The sequence below is a fragment of the Eretmochelys imbricata genome, chromosome 7 (genome assembly GCF_965152235.1).
Source record: "Eretmochelys imbricata isolate rEreImb1 chromosome 7, rEreImb1.hap1, whole genome shotgun sequence".
Taxonomy (NCBI): domain Eukaryota; kingdom Metazoa; phylum Chordata; order Testudines; family Cheloniidae; genus Eretmochelys; species Eretmochelys imbricata.
The window spans coordinates 43,523,091-43,538,261 of record NC_135578.1 but is presented as its reverse complement, the minus strand read 5'-3'; the positions used below and the strand labels follow the sequence as shown (position 1 = coordinate 43,538,261).

The window sequence follows — 15,171 nt, the reverse complement described above, 5'->3', positions numbered from 1 at the left end:
TTTCTGCTAGCCAGGTCTTCCATAGTTCTTGACATCTGGGCTGCTCTGCTCACTCTTGCAGTTCACAGAGGCAGATCAGCTTTTTGTTGCCACCACTCTGGCCATGCCCCCTCGGCTCCCGCTTGGGGACAGATGAGTTATTCCAAAGTTGTAAAAATTGTATAATAATATTAGTAACAAATACTTCAGAGGTAACTGACCAACTATGTTCAGTGAACCACAACAGAAAAAAAAGGCCCATGTTAAAGATCCCACTAAGCAGCTGACCTTTTGGCTCAAGGCCAAGTGGGTAGAATTGTGGGAGAGACTGCTAGCAGAAAGGAAATCATCAATAAGAAATTTTCTATACTGTAGCCCAGAATTTCCCACAATTCTCTGGGACTTGTCAAGCAGTGAACAGATGTAGGAAGGGCATAGAGAAGGTCAGAAAAAAAGGAAAACAGTATCCCCTCCCTGCTCATAACATTTGCTCAAAGGCAAAAATCATTTCTAAGTCATCACCTCCAGCACCTTCCTGCTCAGGTCACCAGAGCGCAGAACTGGAAGTCCACCTTGTAATGCTTGCTAACAATGGTAGTAGTTGACCATGTGGCCGCCTTACAAATTTCTGCTGTAAATGCATGAGCTATTTTGCACACGATGTCACCAAGGATTGTGGGAGTGTGTCCTGATCACTTTGGAGACTGAAATTTTTGATGCCTTGTATCCTTCCACAATACATAATCTAACCCAGGGGTTCTCAAACAGGGGTATGTGTACCCCTGGGGGTATGCAGAGTTCTTCCAGGTGGTACATCAACTCTAATTATTTGTAATTATTTTTACAACGGGCTACATAAAAAGCACTAGCACAGTCAGTACAAACTAAAATTTCATACAGACAATGACAGGTTTATACTGCTCTACATATTATACGCTGAAATATTTATACTCCACTTGATTTATAACTATATGGTAAAAATGAGAAAGCAAGCAATTTTTCAGTAACAGCGCGCCATGATACTTTTGTATTTTTATGTCTGATTTTGTAAGCAAGTAGTTTTTAAGTAAGGTGAAACTTAGGGATACACAAGACAAATAAGACTCCTGAAAGGGGTACAGCAGTCTGGAAAGGTTGAGAGCTACTGATTTAATCCACCTAGCAATGGAGAACTTGGAAGCTTTAAATTTTTGGCATTTTGGATGGAAGGATACAAACATGGCACCCAAACTCCTCACAAACCCTGTACATTTGAGATAAATTTTCAAAAGCCTTCTAACGTCTGTCTCGCCTCTCCTCAGGGGGTGCTGTGGCCTTGGACAAAATGAAGAGAGAATCACTTCTTTGGAAGCATGGAAGGAAGAGTTCACCTTTGGGATAAATAATTCCAGAGTTCTGAGCACCACCTTGTCTTCATGAAACACACAGTAAGTCTCCTGCCCAGAAAGTGCTGCCAGCTCCAACACTTGCCTGGCGGACATGATATTCTATCAGAAAGCAAGTCTTGATGGACAAATAAAATGCTGACACTTACACCAGTGGTTTGAAGGGGTGGTTTGTCATGGCTCTTAGTACAAGTGGCAGGACCCATCTGGGAATGAGGCCTGATTACCGATTGGCTAATCAGACTGTCCTAAGGAATCTGGCTTCCTGGGGGTTCTCTACCAGAGAACCCATGGATCTTGCAAACACCACACTACTAAGGGCAGACAACTGACATGCAATGGTGCTAGTTTGGAGGAAACCTTTATCAAAGCTTTCGTAGAGAAAAATCCAAAATAGCCAGAGTTCCTGGATTCCTAGTATTAGCTTCGTGACTCTGCACCAGCCTCAGAACTTGGTCCAGATAGAGGGCCATGCTTGTAAGGTCACCACTCTTCTAGAAGACCTGTCCTGATGACTTTGGAGGACAAACCTTAGTGCTTCCCTTTCGATAACGAGGCTATTGGGTGCAGCTGGCTTGGGTATGACTGAAGGAGAGACCCTTGTGAGAGGATGTCCTGTCTCTTTGGGAGCTGTAGCGGTAGTCCTAATTTCAGATCTATCAGGTCCAAAAACCAGGGCTTTTTTGGCCGGCGTGGGATTACCAATATTGCTGTCACTTGCTCTCATTTTATTTTCTGGACCACCTTCCCTAATAATGGGAAGGGTGGAAATGCATGGAGGAGGCCATGTGGCCATCCGTGCAATAGGGCATTTGTCCCCATGAATCAGGGGTGCACCTCCCTACTGAAGTACTTTGGTCTCTTTGCATTCATGTGGTTCGTGAATAGGCCATTTGAGGGCAAGCTGAACAATCAGACGATTGATTAACTTGAAGACTTCCTGATTCAGGCACAACTCAGAATTGTTCACCTTGCCCCTGCTAAGCCTTCTAATTCGTGTCTCCCTTTATGTGGACTGCCCTAAAGAAAAGAAGGTTCTGTCCACTGTATGATTAACATCGTTTTGGCTTGTAGCCCTGGGTTTCTTGTTCCTCCCTAGGTTGTTCACATAAGCAATTGTGGTCATGTTGTAGGACCTAAATCAGGACATAGTTTCCTTCTAGGCTGGACTGGAACCTTCATCGCACCAGCTTGACTGGTCTTAGTTCTAGACAGTTTATGCTGTAGGTCCTTTCCTCTGGGTTCCAGATGCCTTGAGCTGTTTGGTACCCCAAGTATGCTTGCCAGCCTGAGAATCAAAGGATCTAGAAGGCTCATGGGCATGCCCTAGCGGACATTGACCTGGGCTCACCACCATTTTAAAGAGTTGATTACCTGTGCCTAAACCCTCACTTGATCTTTCATGCATGTCGGGGAGCGGTCCAGTACCTTGAGGAAAAAGCCTTGAAGGAGCCCAATGTGTGATTGCATCCACAGAATGATCCTTATATGCACAATAAGCAAAAGGTCTGACAAAGTAATTGAAAACAGGGTCTTACAAAAGTGCTGGGCAACCTTAACTTTAGGTAATGCTACCAGATCTGCTTTAATATTGAGACAGTGAATCAAATTCAACATTGGTTGAAGCAGCTACAGTTCAGCTGGGCCCACTAATGTCAGCAGTAAGTTTGGTCCATTGTCTCATTAAGATCTAAATTAGACTTTATGGCAGATAGAGTAAGTAGTAGGAATATAAGAACTGAGTTTTCAAGCAGGAACAGTATGAAGTTTGGGAAATTTTCTGCTCAAATGGATTGTACAGGCCGATGGCTGTGAAGGGCCATTTAAAAAGTTGACAGACATTACATTTTTTGACAAGAAATGTTTCCTCTCTTGAGAACCATTAACTTTTGTTAATTCAGTTATTTAAAAACATCACATTTGTGTGTCCTGCTGGCTATTTGACATGATTTGTGTTTCCAATTTATGCCAAAAACTTAGATTCTTAGATAGGAGCCCCTGTAATTTTTTAAAAATAAAACTAGAAAAACATTTCCATCCTCATTTTTAATTGTAATTTCAAATGTTAGGTAAAGGTCTTTGAATATCAGGTTTACAGACAGACTGCATTTTTCACCCTTAGTATTCTAATTTAGCTTAATTCCCAAATATATGAGGCAGTCCTGAATTGGGCCTACTTCTAGGATCTAATTAGAGGCCTGCTGTTTATTCTCAGTATGAATGCACACACAAACATTGGACTCATGGGATTTTTAATTTATTTATTTTTTTTACTACCAGTTTGTGCTATGACAGCCTGGGTTGGTTTATATCTTACCATGCCAATCACCACTGGTTTGCTTCTTTTGGTGACTGCTCTTCAGTTCTTGCTGATCAAAAGGTCATGTTCCACATGGCTCAATATTGGATCTGTATCGTTCAGCATCACTGTCCGTGGCAGTACAACCCAGGGATTTCCTACTGTGTAGAGGACAATCTGAATGCTGTTGTCTACTGATTCTTAAAACAAAACAAAAAAACCCACACTCACTCACTCTCTCTCTCTCTCACACACACACACACACCTTCTTTCCCAAAGTCTTGATAAAATCTGGATTTGCAACAGTCAGAGCTGCTTGAAATAAAATTTTAACAAAAGTCTTAATGGGACAATCAAACCTGGTTAATCCAAATCACTTTGCAAACTATTTTTATTCAAATTAAAAAGCCTCAAACAAATTGATGGTACATACATGTTATAAGCCTGGTTATCACTAACATTTTGGGTACACAGATGTAAGGAAAAACCAAACATGGATTAACCAGGTCCGAAAACATATACTGAAAAGTCACCAACACCAACTTTCAAATTTTTACACAAACAGTAAGTTTTCTCTTGAAGGAAAGGGAGGGATTGGGGGGAGGACTGGGGAAGAGAAGATGAACAATTAACGGCCTCCAAGTAGTTTACTAAAATACAGATTCTAAATTAATCTATTTTTCACTCTCACAGAAGCCAACCATTTCCCATGCATCCTTTTTTTTTTAATTTTAAAAATTTCATTTATGCCAATACAGTAAATCATGGTGAAATACAAATTATGGGTTCAAATACTCCCAAAGAGAGGCATGTCTTTTAACCATTCAGAGTTAGAAAATAATTCTAGATTGTAGCCATCAAACCATAAATCCTAAATTTTACTGCACTCTCCATTGAAATGCCCGCAATATACAGAGACATGATTTTGAAATAAATAAAAGGTTTAATATAATTGATTAGGGCCAGCCCAGTGGCCTCATGGTAGTGCTCTGCACTGCCATGCAGGAGACCCAGGATTTGGTTTACAGTTCCAATCTCTTGCTCCTGGGCCAGGAGGAGCGGTGAAGGCTCCCTACGGTGGGAAAGAGGCAATGCTGCAGGTTGTTCAACACTGACCTTTCTGACAAATTAAAGATCTGAGATGTACAGATTCCAAAGGGAATCCCATCCAGTGCCCAAAAGAAAAATTAAAAATAAATAAAAAATAACTTAAGTAAAATTAATTCCAGGCTCTTTGGTGTAATTTTGTTAAATGTCTAGCAATAAGAGACTCTGATTGTAGTGATACAGTTCATGATGGTTCTAAATACTCAAAAATTAGGACTTGCTGCCTATCTGATTCAGCTCAATGTCCTGTTTTTGTTGCTAAAATCTGCAAAGCTTATGGTCATTTAAATGTACATTAAAATGATACTATACATGTTGGAGGTTTAATATATTTGCAAAATGTTTTACATTAAATTTAAATTTAGAGTTGGTTGTTTACAAATGGCAGTAAACTAAACAAAGGGTATATGTGCAATACTTGTATTACTTGTAGGGTTCAAATTTACAAATCACTTCCCTCTCCATACTGTTTCCCTTTCCTTCATATTAGTATCATGTCTGAAGACCTGGATCTTTAAGTGACTACCAGAAAATATGAAATAATATTTCCTGTAATTACTGAAAAAACTAACAAATAGTGTAAGATCAATCACAATTTATACTTGCACATCACATTTTCCTCATCACTACAAAGCATGTCACTGAACTAGGCATCAAAATGTTGACTATTTTAAAGTGAAAATTTGCACATTGTGTTCAAGGAAGACTTTTCTATTTCAGTGCTTTTAAAAATACATTTCCACATGATGAATATTTCACTCTGTTAGATGAGAAAATATCAGCAGATTGGTTCTTTTGGATACATGTTTCAGTGATCACCCTAGTAGAAGATTTTTAAGTAATTTTGCTTTCCCAAATTTTTTTTGTTTGCTGAATATCAAAATCATTAAAAAATAATTATGTATCATAAAAGAATTTGGCTCTGATAAACAACTTTGCAGTCAAAAAGCTTGTTTGTTAATTTGTTTTTAACTGTCTGGCAAGTTCTGAACAGAAGGAAGTCACAGCCCTGAAATGTGGATAGAACACACCATACGTACCTAGTGATTAAGAAGAAAAAAGGTGCAATGCAAGCAACCTATTCTCTCCCATCTATAAACCCTGGTATACACTGTGTTGATTTTACACATGCTGTAGTATTTTATTTTAAAGCTAGAATTATATGTTCAATTTCCCTCCAGCCATACTACAATACTTTCATTATAGTGAACTGAAACACTTAAAAAAAAATACAAAAATCTCTTATAATACCAAATCATTAACAGAACATATGTAGATTTTAAAATCATTTTAAAATTAATCAGCTGCAGTCTTTCCCCCTCTTTTATTTACCTTCCAAGACCTAAATTAAGTCAAAGTTTTGCATTTCTCTTGCAAATATTAATGAACCTAAACCCATGCAAGGAATGCAGCTCCCTACCCTGCTGTACGTGTAAGTGATGTCACAGAACCCTGAATGCAGGTCTTGGCAGATAAAGCATTTCACCTTTCAAATGCATTTATTTGTGATTCAGTTTGTACGTGTATTCTGTTACTGATCTGGGATCTCAATGGCCATTGTCAACACCATCAAATAACTGGACACAGTTGGACAACACAGAAGTAAGCACATCTGTGTCCTTTCTACACTAGCATTTCTACTATTGCTACAACCAGTGGAGCTGCGCTAGTGGTTAATCACAGATCCAATTGTTGCTAGTGTTGACGCACCCTTTTCCTTTATTTACATAAAGCCTTTCAGTTCACATCCAACTGGTATTTCTGCTGGAAGTGGTTAACACACACAAGCACATGTACACACATTCTTCTATGAGGTAAACTATGACTAATTTCACATTCCATTGTATTTTTCAAACTAATCTGTAAACGCTTATTTGTTTTGCTTTTTTCTCTTTTTTATACAAAAAACTGATGGCATTCGATTCTCAGTAATAAGTACAAGAAAGATGAAACCTTGACTACACTTATAATCAAATATGAAATTGCCTTTTAAACAAAGGGAACATATGCAAAAAGTTTTTGTATTGGATAAAGTCAACGTAATATAACAAAAAGTGAAAGATGCTTATTAAAAGTGTCCTTATAAAAATGGTCTTGCAATGTACAGCAAAATGCAATAAAAATTATTGTTGGTTATCTCTCCCCAGCCAGTAACTAAAACAGCTATTGTTCCACAAAACTCTTTATATGTTGGTATCAAAGGAAAAAGCAATGTATGTGATTAAACATTTTCTATGTTGTATGCTTGACGGATATTGAGGGTGTCTCGTAGCATCAAGTCTCGAAGACGCCACAGTGCATCTGCCATTGTGGTATGGGCCCCTTTACTTTTCAACCAGTGTGAAGGAAGACGGCTCTCTTGTTCTTTGGATAGATGGACATCACGTCTTCGTGCTGAAAAATTAAGGAACAGCCTAATTACCTCATGCCTATTTTTAAACTGGTTTGCCTGCCTCCCCTCCAAGATTTCCCATCATATTGGAACAACATGGAATACAATTCTACTGTATGTCTTCCCTTTCCCCCCACCCCCGCATCTCCAGTCCCTCAAGAATATACAGAACATTTAAATTTATTCTTTATTACACTTCTAAAATAAAGGAATTAGTTTACTGAATTTTGGTATGCTCATCTTATATCCTTAATTTTTGTTATGGTTGCATGCATGTATTTTATTATTAAATGATCCATAGTTTTATTAAAATACCCTCTGTTTCTGTACAAGCCATCTTTACCTATTTTAAAATGTAAAATAACAAAGCTGGATAAACAGAGAGGGACACACTTGTTCTCTGTTGCTGAGACTGAATTAGTTGAATAAATATTGTATTAAACTTGTATGCTAATACTTTTATTCCAAAACTTTGTTATACTAAACTTTTTTTTTAATAGTACAACTTTTATTAAACTGTTATACATTCAAAAGCCTTTGGAGACTTGATGGCAAAAACAACTGTCTTAATCACTAAATCTTTAGCTCATATTTGATCTGTGATTCATAGATCAACTACATAATCATAATCAGTCCTTATCAAGCAATTGCTCATATTACAAAGCCAAAACAGGCAATTTGGAAGCTGCATGAAGAATGAAGAAACTGACATTGCCATCCCCTGCACTAATGTCCAGTGAATATGCAGAAGGATCTATACTTTAAATGCTGCTCATTTACTATAGCAGAAACATACATTCTGATCAGGTAGTATCCTTTTAGTTTAATTAAAAATTAAGCTAAATTTTAGGTTTTTAACAAGTTCTCAGTTAGATCCACAATTCTGACAATCAGTATACAACATGTTCTGAATTCCTTAAAATATAATTAGGTGATCAAATAAAACATATTTTAAAAAATTAAGCATCCATTGGTAGCAAGTTTAGGTTCTGATCCTACCACTAGATCTGTGTGGGGAGATTCGCATTTACTTCAATGGTAAAGATTTGTATGGCTGCAGAGGTCAGGCCTGTGCAGATCCAATTTCCAGGATCAGGGCCTTAAATCAATACTTCACCCTCTACAAACACCACATTATCTCAGATAAAATATTCACATCATCTTGAGCATTGCTGCAACATCTGATTTTTTTTAAAATGTAAATTACGTAAGAAAATCTTTCAACTCTTTTTAAAACAAGATGTTGCAGCATTTCACAATGGCACCTGGAATTAGCAAAAAACTGTATTGCCTGCTTTTGCTGAGTTTAATGTAAACAGCAGTGCTGAATTTTTTTTCATGCTGTACCTCAATGTATGGTCAATTAATATTTCTGAGGTCAATAGTGCATCCTTAAAGGGACACAGTCATCTTGTTATTACAGCAGCCAAAATAGTATAAACTGACAGTCAAGGATCTTTTTTTCCCCTAGTAATTTCAAGCTATATTTTAAGGATGCTGAGTTTAAATATAGTCACCTGACTTCCATTAGCTTTAAGTTTTGTGTTTAGTTCAGCCAAGTATTTCCTGCTGCACTCTCAAAGCATCAACAAATATCCTTTTTAATCTACAATTGTTTTTGTAACTGATTACCAAGATAGGACTGTGATAACCAGTATAAATATAGATTCAAAATAATAAAAAATGTATTCTATCTCCCAATGTCTTACTTTAGTGTAGAAGCCTTACCTGAAAGGGTCTGGTCCCACTTGCTAATACTATTTGATTCAGCACTAAGCCCCTCAATATATTTCAGGTAGGCCTCAGAATGAAGAAGCCGCTGTGTCTTTGGTGGAGGGGAGACAAACATTGGAGTTGTGGGCTGCTGTATAACCTGCTGACTTGCTTGGCTTTGACCAGGGTATGGAGGTGGTGCCTGCTGGCCAGGTGGCCCAAGCATTCCCATCTGAAATGACAAATGATAGAAGAGTGAGTACTTTTTTTTATTCAGCTGCACAGATCTCCATGTAAAAACGTAACCAGGTAAAAGGCAGTGTGATGACTTTCCTGTTTTAACCCCAGACCTATCAAAGGGTGGCGTTTCTATGGTTTCCAAAGAATGCCAAGAAATACTGAGATAAACACGTGTCCCCCACAAGACGTGCAAGAGGCTAGTCTCTTAATTCAGCATCAGAATGAATACCAGTTGAGATTTAGGCCTGGGCAATTCAATGTATAAAACAGAAAAAGATTTTCAGGTGAAACCTCCACAAAACAGGGCTCCCTGTTTTTTCAATGAGATGCACAGGTACAGGGACTGTCAGAGTTAGGCAATTTCTAGTATTTGTTTTCTTAAACTAGATGGTAAGCTTAGGAGTAGGAACTATATCCTTATGTAGCTGTACCACACAATGGGGCCCCGATCCTGTTTGGGGACTCTGAGCACTTCCATAATATAAACAACAATCATCGTCATGCAAGAATCACTAGTGCACGTAAGAAAATCCTGGTTCATGATTGGTTAAAATCCATATGACAGTAAGTTTTCATTATTTATCTCCTTAAAAGGTCAACAATACTGAGTTCTGGAACAATTTTGATCAGGTTACATATGCACTTTACTACCTTCTGACTGGCTCACAGATTAAATATAATTCTAGAAGTCCAAAATCATTTCCCCCCTAAAATGTTAGAATTAGTCTAGTGAATTGGATGCCCAATGAACAATTGGCTTATACTAATCAATGAAAAGGATCATTTGATCATCAATAGAATCTGACCTGATTGTTGAAGAACCAGATAGTGTCTATTGGTTTTATGAGTTTTTGAAGAAATAAAGAGGTGCAGCCTGTTTATTGATGTTTAGAAACAGAGCAAGAAATCTTCTCGCAAACAAATAGGTAAAATATAGGTCATCAGCAATTACACAGTGCACAGAAATGACTCACATCAATTAGGACAGGAAAAAAAGAATACTGTCTCATTTAAATTGCAGAGGGCACTTTGTTACAATTTAATTAACCAAATTAGAATCTGGCCAAGAAACACAAATACTCTTCCTATGGGATCTTCAATGACCAAAAGTGGTCAGAAATGCCCTGATTTTACATCTCATTTGAAAGACAAACTGCATCATAGCACTCACTACTAGCACACTGTGGAGACATTGGTTCAATATTAACTCAGAGAATACAATGGAATATGACTTAACATTTCAGAAAGAATGTAAATTACTTACCGGCTGTCCAAAGGGACTTCCTCCTGGTGCCGGAGTGCCTACCATGGAAGACACACTTTGGCCTATAACACCTACATTTTAAAATATAAACAAAATTAGTTTTATTTCATTTCAGTAACCAATGCCATTTTGTCTTTTATAAAGATCTGGCATCATTATCTAACTGATCATCATATCTTTACTATTGAAATTAATTTTATTCACCATAACGATACAACACTGCCTGTAATAGAAAGTTTCTAGATTTAAAAAAGGCATGATACTGAGATGCAGCCTGCTCAGTTTAAAACTCTCTTTCCCCAATCCCCACCCTTTTTTTTGGTAATAATTAAAAAGAGATTCTATTCTTTTCTGGTTTCCATTTTGCCAGTTGCACAGTTATTGTCTGACTAAATCTCACCATTCAAACTATAAACCTCTCTTATTTGAAAGTAATCATCCCATCCTTCTTTTAATAATTAAAAAAATTATATATATATATAGATTTGTTCCATCCAGTGTCATCCAACATTTCCCCTACATTCAACATTATAAAATGTGTTCAAGCAGCAGCAAAACCATGCAATTCCTTTTTTAAAAAAATGCTACTGTATTATATTAGTCTTCTAATAAGAAAAGCAATTTGTGATAAACATTGAAGTGATAAGATTAGTTTACATAGTCTTAAGAGTAAAACAGATTAACGTTATCCACTTATTTTTTTAACTTTGGAAATTACATATGATAAAGCATTTCCAATTATTTGGATAAATATTTTACACATTTTCCCTATTACATGAAGTGCAGCAGGGAACAGACCAGGTAAGTCACACTCAAAGATGAATTTACAAACCTAATTGAGAGCTGTCTGGTTCGTGACATTTTAAATGAAGATGACTGGGCCTGAACAGATTAATGAAAGTTGCTCTTGATGCTGTTCTTTATATTTGTGTCTATGCTTCATCGTGTCATAATCAAATATAATTAATTTTCAAATTGAAAATGTATGCATACCAGATGTAATCTGCATGCAGTGTTCTACATCGGTGACATTGATTTTAAAAGATGTGCCACTGCAATTTTTCATTGGCATTTATTCTTAAGCATAAATTGAGCTCATTTTAAAAAACTCACAACATCCCTGTATTTCAAATGTACAAAAATACAGTAACAGGTAAGAATTCTTCCAATGTAAATAGCGTGATATGTCAGGGATTTTTGGGGGTTGGGATGGAAGAAACTTCTCTTCCAGCACCTGAGAATGGCCCCTCCCTCACTCTACACTGTTCCAGATGAGATTCTGAGGACCCTTCGGTCCAAGGTCTATTATTTCTTCCTTGAATCTCTATCCCCTCAGTTCTAAAATGCTGAACCTATAATGCTCATTTCTCCAGTTGTGATAATGAATAACTGACCTCTTAAAGGTACACACCAACCTGGCACAGTGTGGCATCCACTAAACCTTTATACTACTACCATCCTGCTCTTAAATTTCACCGACTTGATGAGCAGGAGATGCAGCTGCATCTTGCGGTCTATCAACAAGCTACAATACTAAACCCATTAATGTTATGAAGTTAATGTGAATCTTGCACACCAGTTTAGGATGCAGCTTGCATACCTAATACTGACCGAGGTTTTTTTTTTAAAAAACCACTTACATTCAGATACATAACCATGTTAATAGGACTTCAGGTAAACATCTACTGTAGTTGCAAATGGAAACTAAAAGGCAAACAAAATACCACTTTCTGTTTATAGATTAACAGCTTAACTACTGAACGTGTGCAACATTTTAAATGGCAGCATTGGAGTGTGCTGCGGGGGGCAAAAGGGGAAAGAAGCAGTAGTAAAGAGTATAAAAGAGGGTAGTGACCTGCAGTCCCAGAACAGGAATGAGACAATAGTACTATCTATACATGGCATTTCCCCCGCTTTCCTAAAATATAACCATTCATCTTTTGCTCTGCTCAGAAATTTAAATTTTAAACGTGAAAATAAAGACAAATGGGGAAAAATGCTGTTCTTTGTCAATGAAGATTTTGACTGTGATTGATTTACTTCACCAACACATACTTCAAATAAACCTTCTTATCAGGTCTGGGACATAAATTGTTGAATCACTAGCACTGAAGGCTACTGTATACTAACTTGTAAGATTGCAAACAATTTTATAATTAGCCTTATGACTGGACATTTTATAGATTGCAAAGTAAGGGTGAGGACTGCCTTCAACTTTTGTATTTGGTGAATAAATAACAATGACAATTTCTAATCTTATCATATGTATATGTAATTGATTATCTGACCTACTGCTAATACACAGAGATATTTAGTCAGTTGTGTGAATTTAAACTGACTTTGAATATAATTTTTTAAAAACCAACAATGCACAGATGGAAAGGATTTCCACCAGACACTGGCAACAAGAAATCCCACCTATGAATCTAGTAAAAAATTATTGTACATTCTATTTAAATACAAGGATAAGAACTAAGCCGCTTTCAGGGTTTGAAGCTACTGATAAACTAATGCCCAAATAACATGATTTTGACTAGTCATATTTCACCAGGTAAATCTTTTGTTGCTTGTTCACGATATAAGTTGTTCTGCCAACATTTATTAACATTCCATTAAGCTCAATGGACAATTGGGATATACCTGGTATATTCAGCAGCATGGCACATATGTTACAGTTAGACATACCTGGAACATTCAGCAACAGTCAAGCAGTTAAGCTACAAACAAACAAGTTTCAGATAACTTCTGTAACAACTGGTTAAACTGTGAGAACATGAAGATGAAATAATGAGTGAATGTGGACATTCTTACCCGGTGGTGGGATGCCTGGGATGCCTGGCATACCTGGCGGAAGTTGGTGGGGTGGGGGCACCCCAGGGTGAAGTGGCTGCATGCTGCCCATGCTAACAATGCCATCAACTGGGCCCTGCAAAGGTGGCAGCACTGGCGGATAGCCACCTATCATGCCTTGAAGGACACAACAAATTTCAAACATGCATCAATAACATGCAATATGATCTAAATAATAAGACATGCACTACCCACAAATAAGCACCTTTAGTACAGCAGGACAATACTACAATTAGTATCTTGCAAGAACGAACAAAAAATAAAATAAAAGTTATAAATATGAAATGCTATACTTTGGATGAATTAGTATTTAGTGTATTTGTAATGTTTTTCATGGGGCAAAAAATGCTCAATGTTCAAATACATGTTTACACAAGGAATACATTCAGCCACAATTAAATGTTTCTAATGTGAACAGTTTTAACATAGCATTAAGTTCTGTCACTCATATTCGAATTAACAGCAAAACACTCAAGACATCAATTTTTGCACATCCATACTTTGTGGGATAGCTCTGTGGCCAAACCTAATTGCAAGATAGAAAATTCTCTAAGCATTTTTCTGTGCTATGCATGCAGAATTCTTCTATCAAGACTATTTATAATGCATACTCTTTAACTCAATGTAGTGGCATGTTTGTTTTTTTTTAATTACCTTCTATACAACCTGAGCAAATGTTTAAGTGGAAGTTAAAAATCTGATCACTCTGGATGTGCTGGGACATATCAACCTTCATCCCATGCAACCCCACTGAAGTCAGTTGATTTACATAGTGCATAAAAATCAAGGCAGAATTTGACCTCTGATGCTTCATAGGCCTCATAATAAAGAAAAAGATACAATGTAGAATATACGGGACCATCCGCTAACAATCTCAATCTCTTGGGAGTGAGGAAGACCCAAGTACGGTACTGTCAGTAAGCAAACCTGAAAGGCCACGTGAAAGGTCTGTATTATGTTTATTAAGCCCTAGATTTTTAACTTGCTGTTTCCAGTCCCTTGCAGTTTGTTAATTTTGCATGGTATGTTGTCAGAGAGCTAAGGAAAGGTGTTTGTAATACAATGAAAAGATAACTGAGGATAGGAGAAGGTTCTAAAGAACAGGAGATAAGATTAAATATTAATATTGGAGAATCTACAGGGCATGCTGAGAAAGCACCTCCAGAGTCTCCATTACACTGACAATGAACAACCCATACAAAAAATAACTTTAAGAATGCAGAGTTTTCTGGATTAAGACCAACTGATAACTCTCAATAGCTCTGATTGACCACTCTCTCTTTAATAGAACTACTGGGTGTTCAGGAGCAAAGGGTATCTGTAGCTGAAAAATAACTAGCAGCTTGCTCAGAAAACATTGTGACGGATCTGAGAAATGTCAGCTTTTTTTCATGTTTCAAGTTAAGCCAACAATCAAGAAATAACAGTTTGGTCCCATTCACATAATAAGTTTCTTTAGGTGAACAAGAAATTTAGCTCAACATTTAAATTGTAATAGATGTCCATTCAAATATTTTTAAACTTGTCTCTATGAATTTATCAATATATTTCAATGCAAATTTTTATTTTTAAAAATTAAAATCACAGACAAAAATATCGATATAGTAAGTGGTCCCAAAGTAGCTAAAAAGTTCTACTACACCAGCTTGCAGTAAGATCTTCAAGTCAGTCACTTGAATCTTTTAAAAACTTTCCTTTCAATTACAGAAGTTTATTTGTACATATACTGCATGACTTCAATGGAATACTTACTCAATAGCTGATTGACTTAATATACTGTAGTGAAATCTGCATTAAGGATAGGTGCCAGTAGCCCAACCTATGGTTTATGTGACCGCTTCTAATATCTCAATGTGCAATTTCCACTGCAGTTTTGTTAGTAAAAATAAATCTAATAGGTAACCTGCTTTTTTTTTTGCTCCTTGGATAGCTGTTTACATCT

At 36.9% G+C, this 15,171-nt stretch overlaps 1 protein-coding gene across 7 annotated transcripts in view; it reads right to left on the bottom strand.

Annotated features, from left to right (window-relative positions):
- Positions 1-4,036: 4,036 nt before the first annotated feature.
- Positions 4,037-15,171, bottom strand: part of PBRM1 (polybromo 1) — a 91,285-nt gene continuing 80,150 nt past the window's right edge. For all 7 annotated transcript variants that reach the window (XM_077822176.1, XM_077822174.1, XM_077822178.1 and 4 more), the window contains 4 exons: positions 13,191-13,346; positions 10,380-10,450; positions 8,891-9,107; positions 4,037-7,164 (listed from right to left, as the gene is read on the bottom strand). In XM_077822176.1, the coding sequence (XP_077678302.1) occupies positions 6,992-7,164; positions 8,891-9,107; positions 10,380-10,450; positions 13,191-13,346 (617 nt within the window). In that variant the 3' untranslated portion in view covers positions 4,037-6,991. The remainder of the gene's footprint in view (positions 7,165-8,890; positions 9,108-10,379; positions 10,451-13,190; positions 13,347-15,171) is intronic.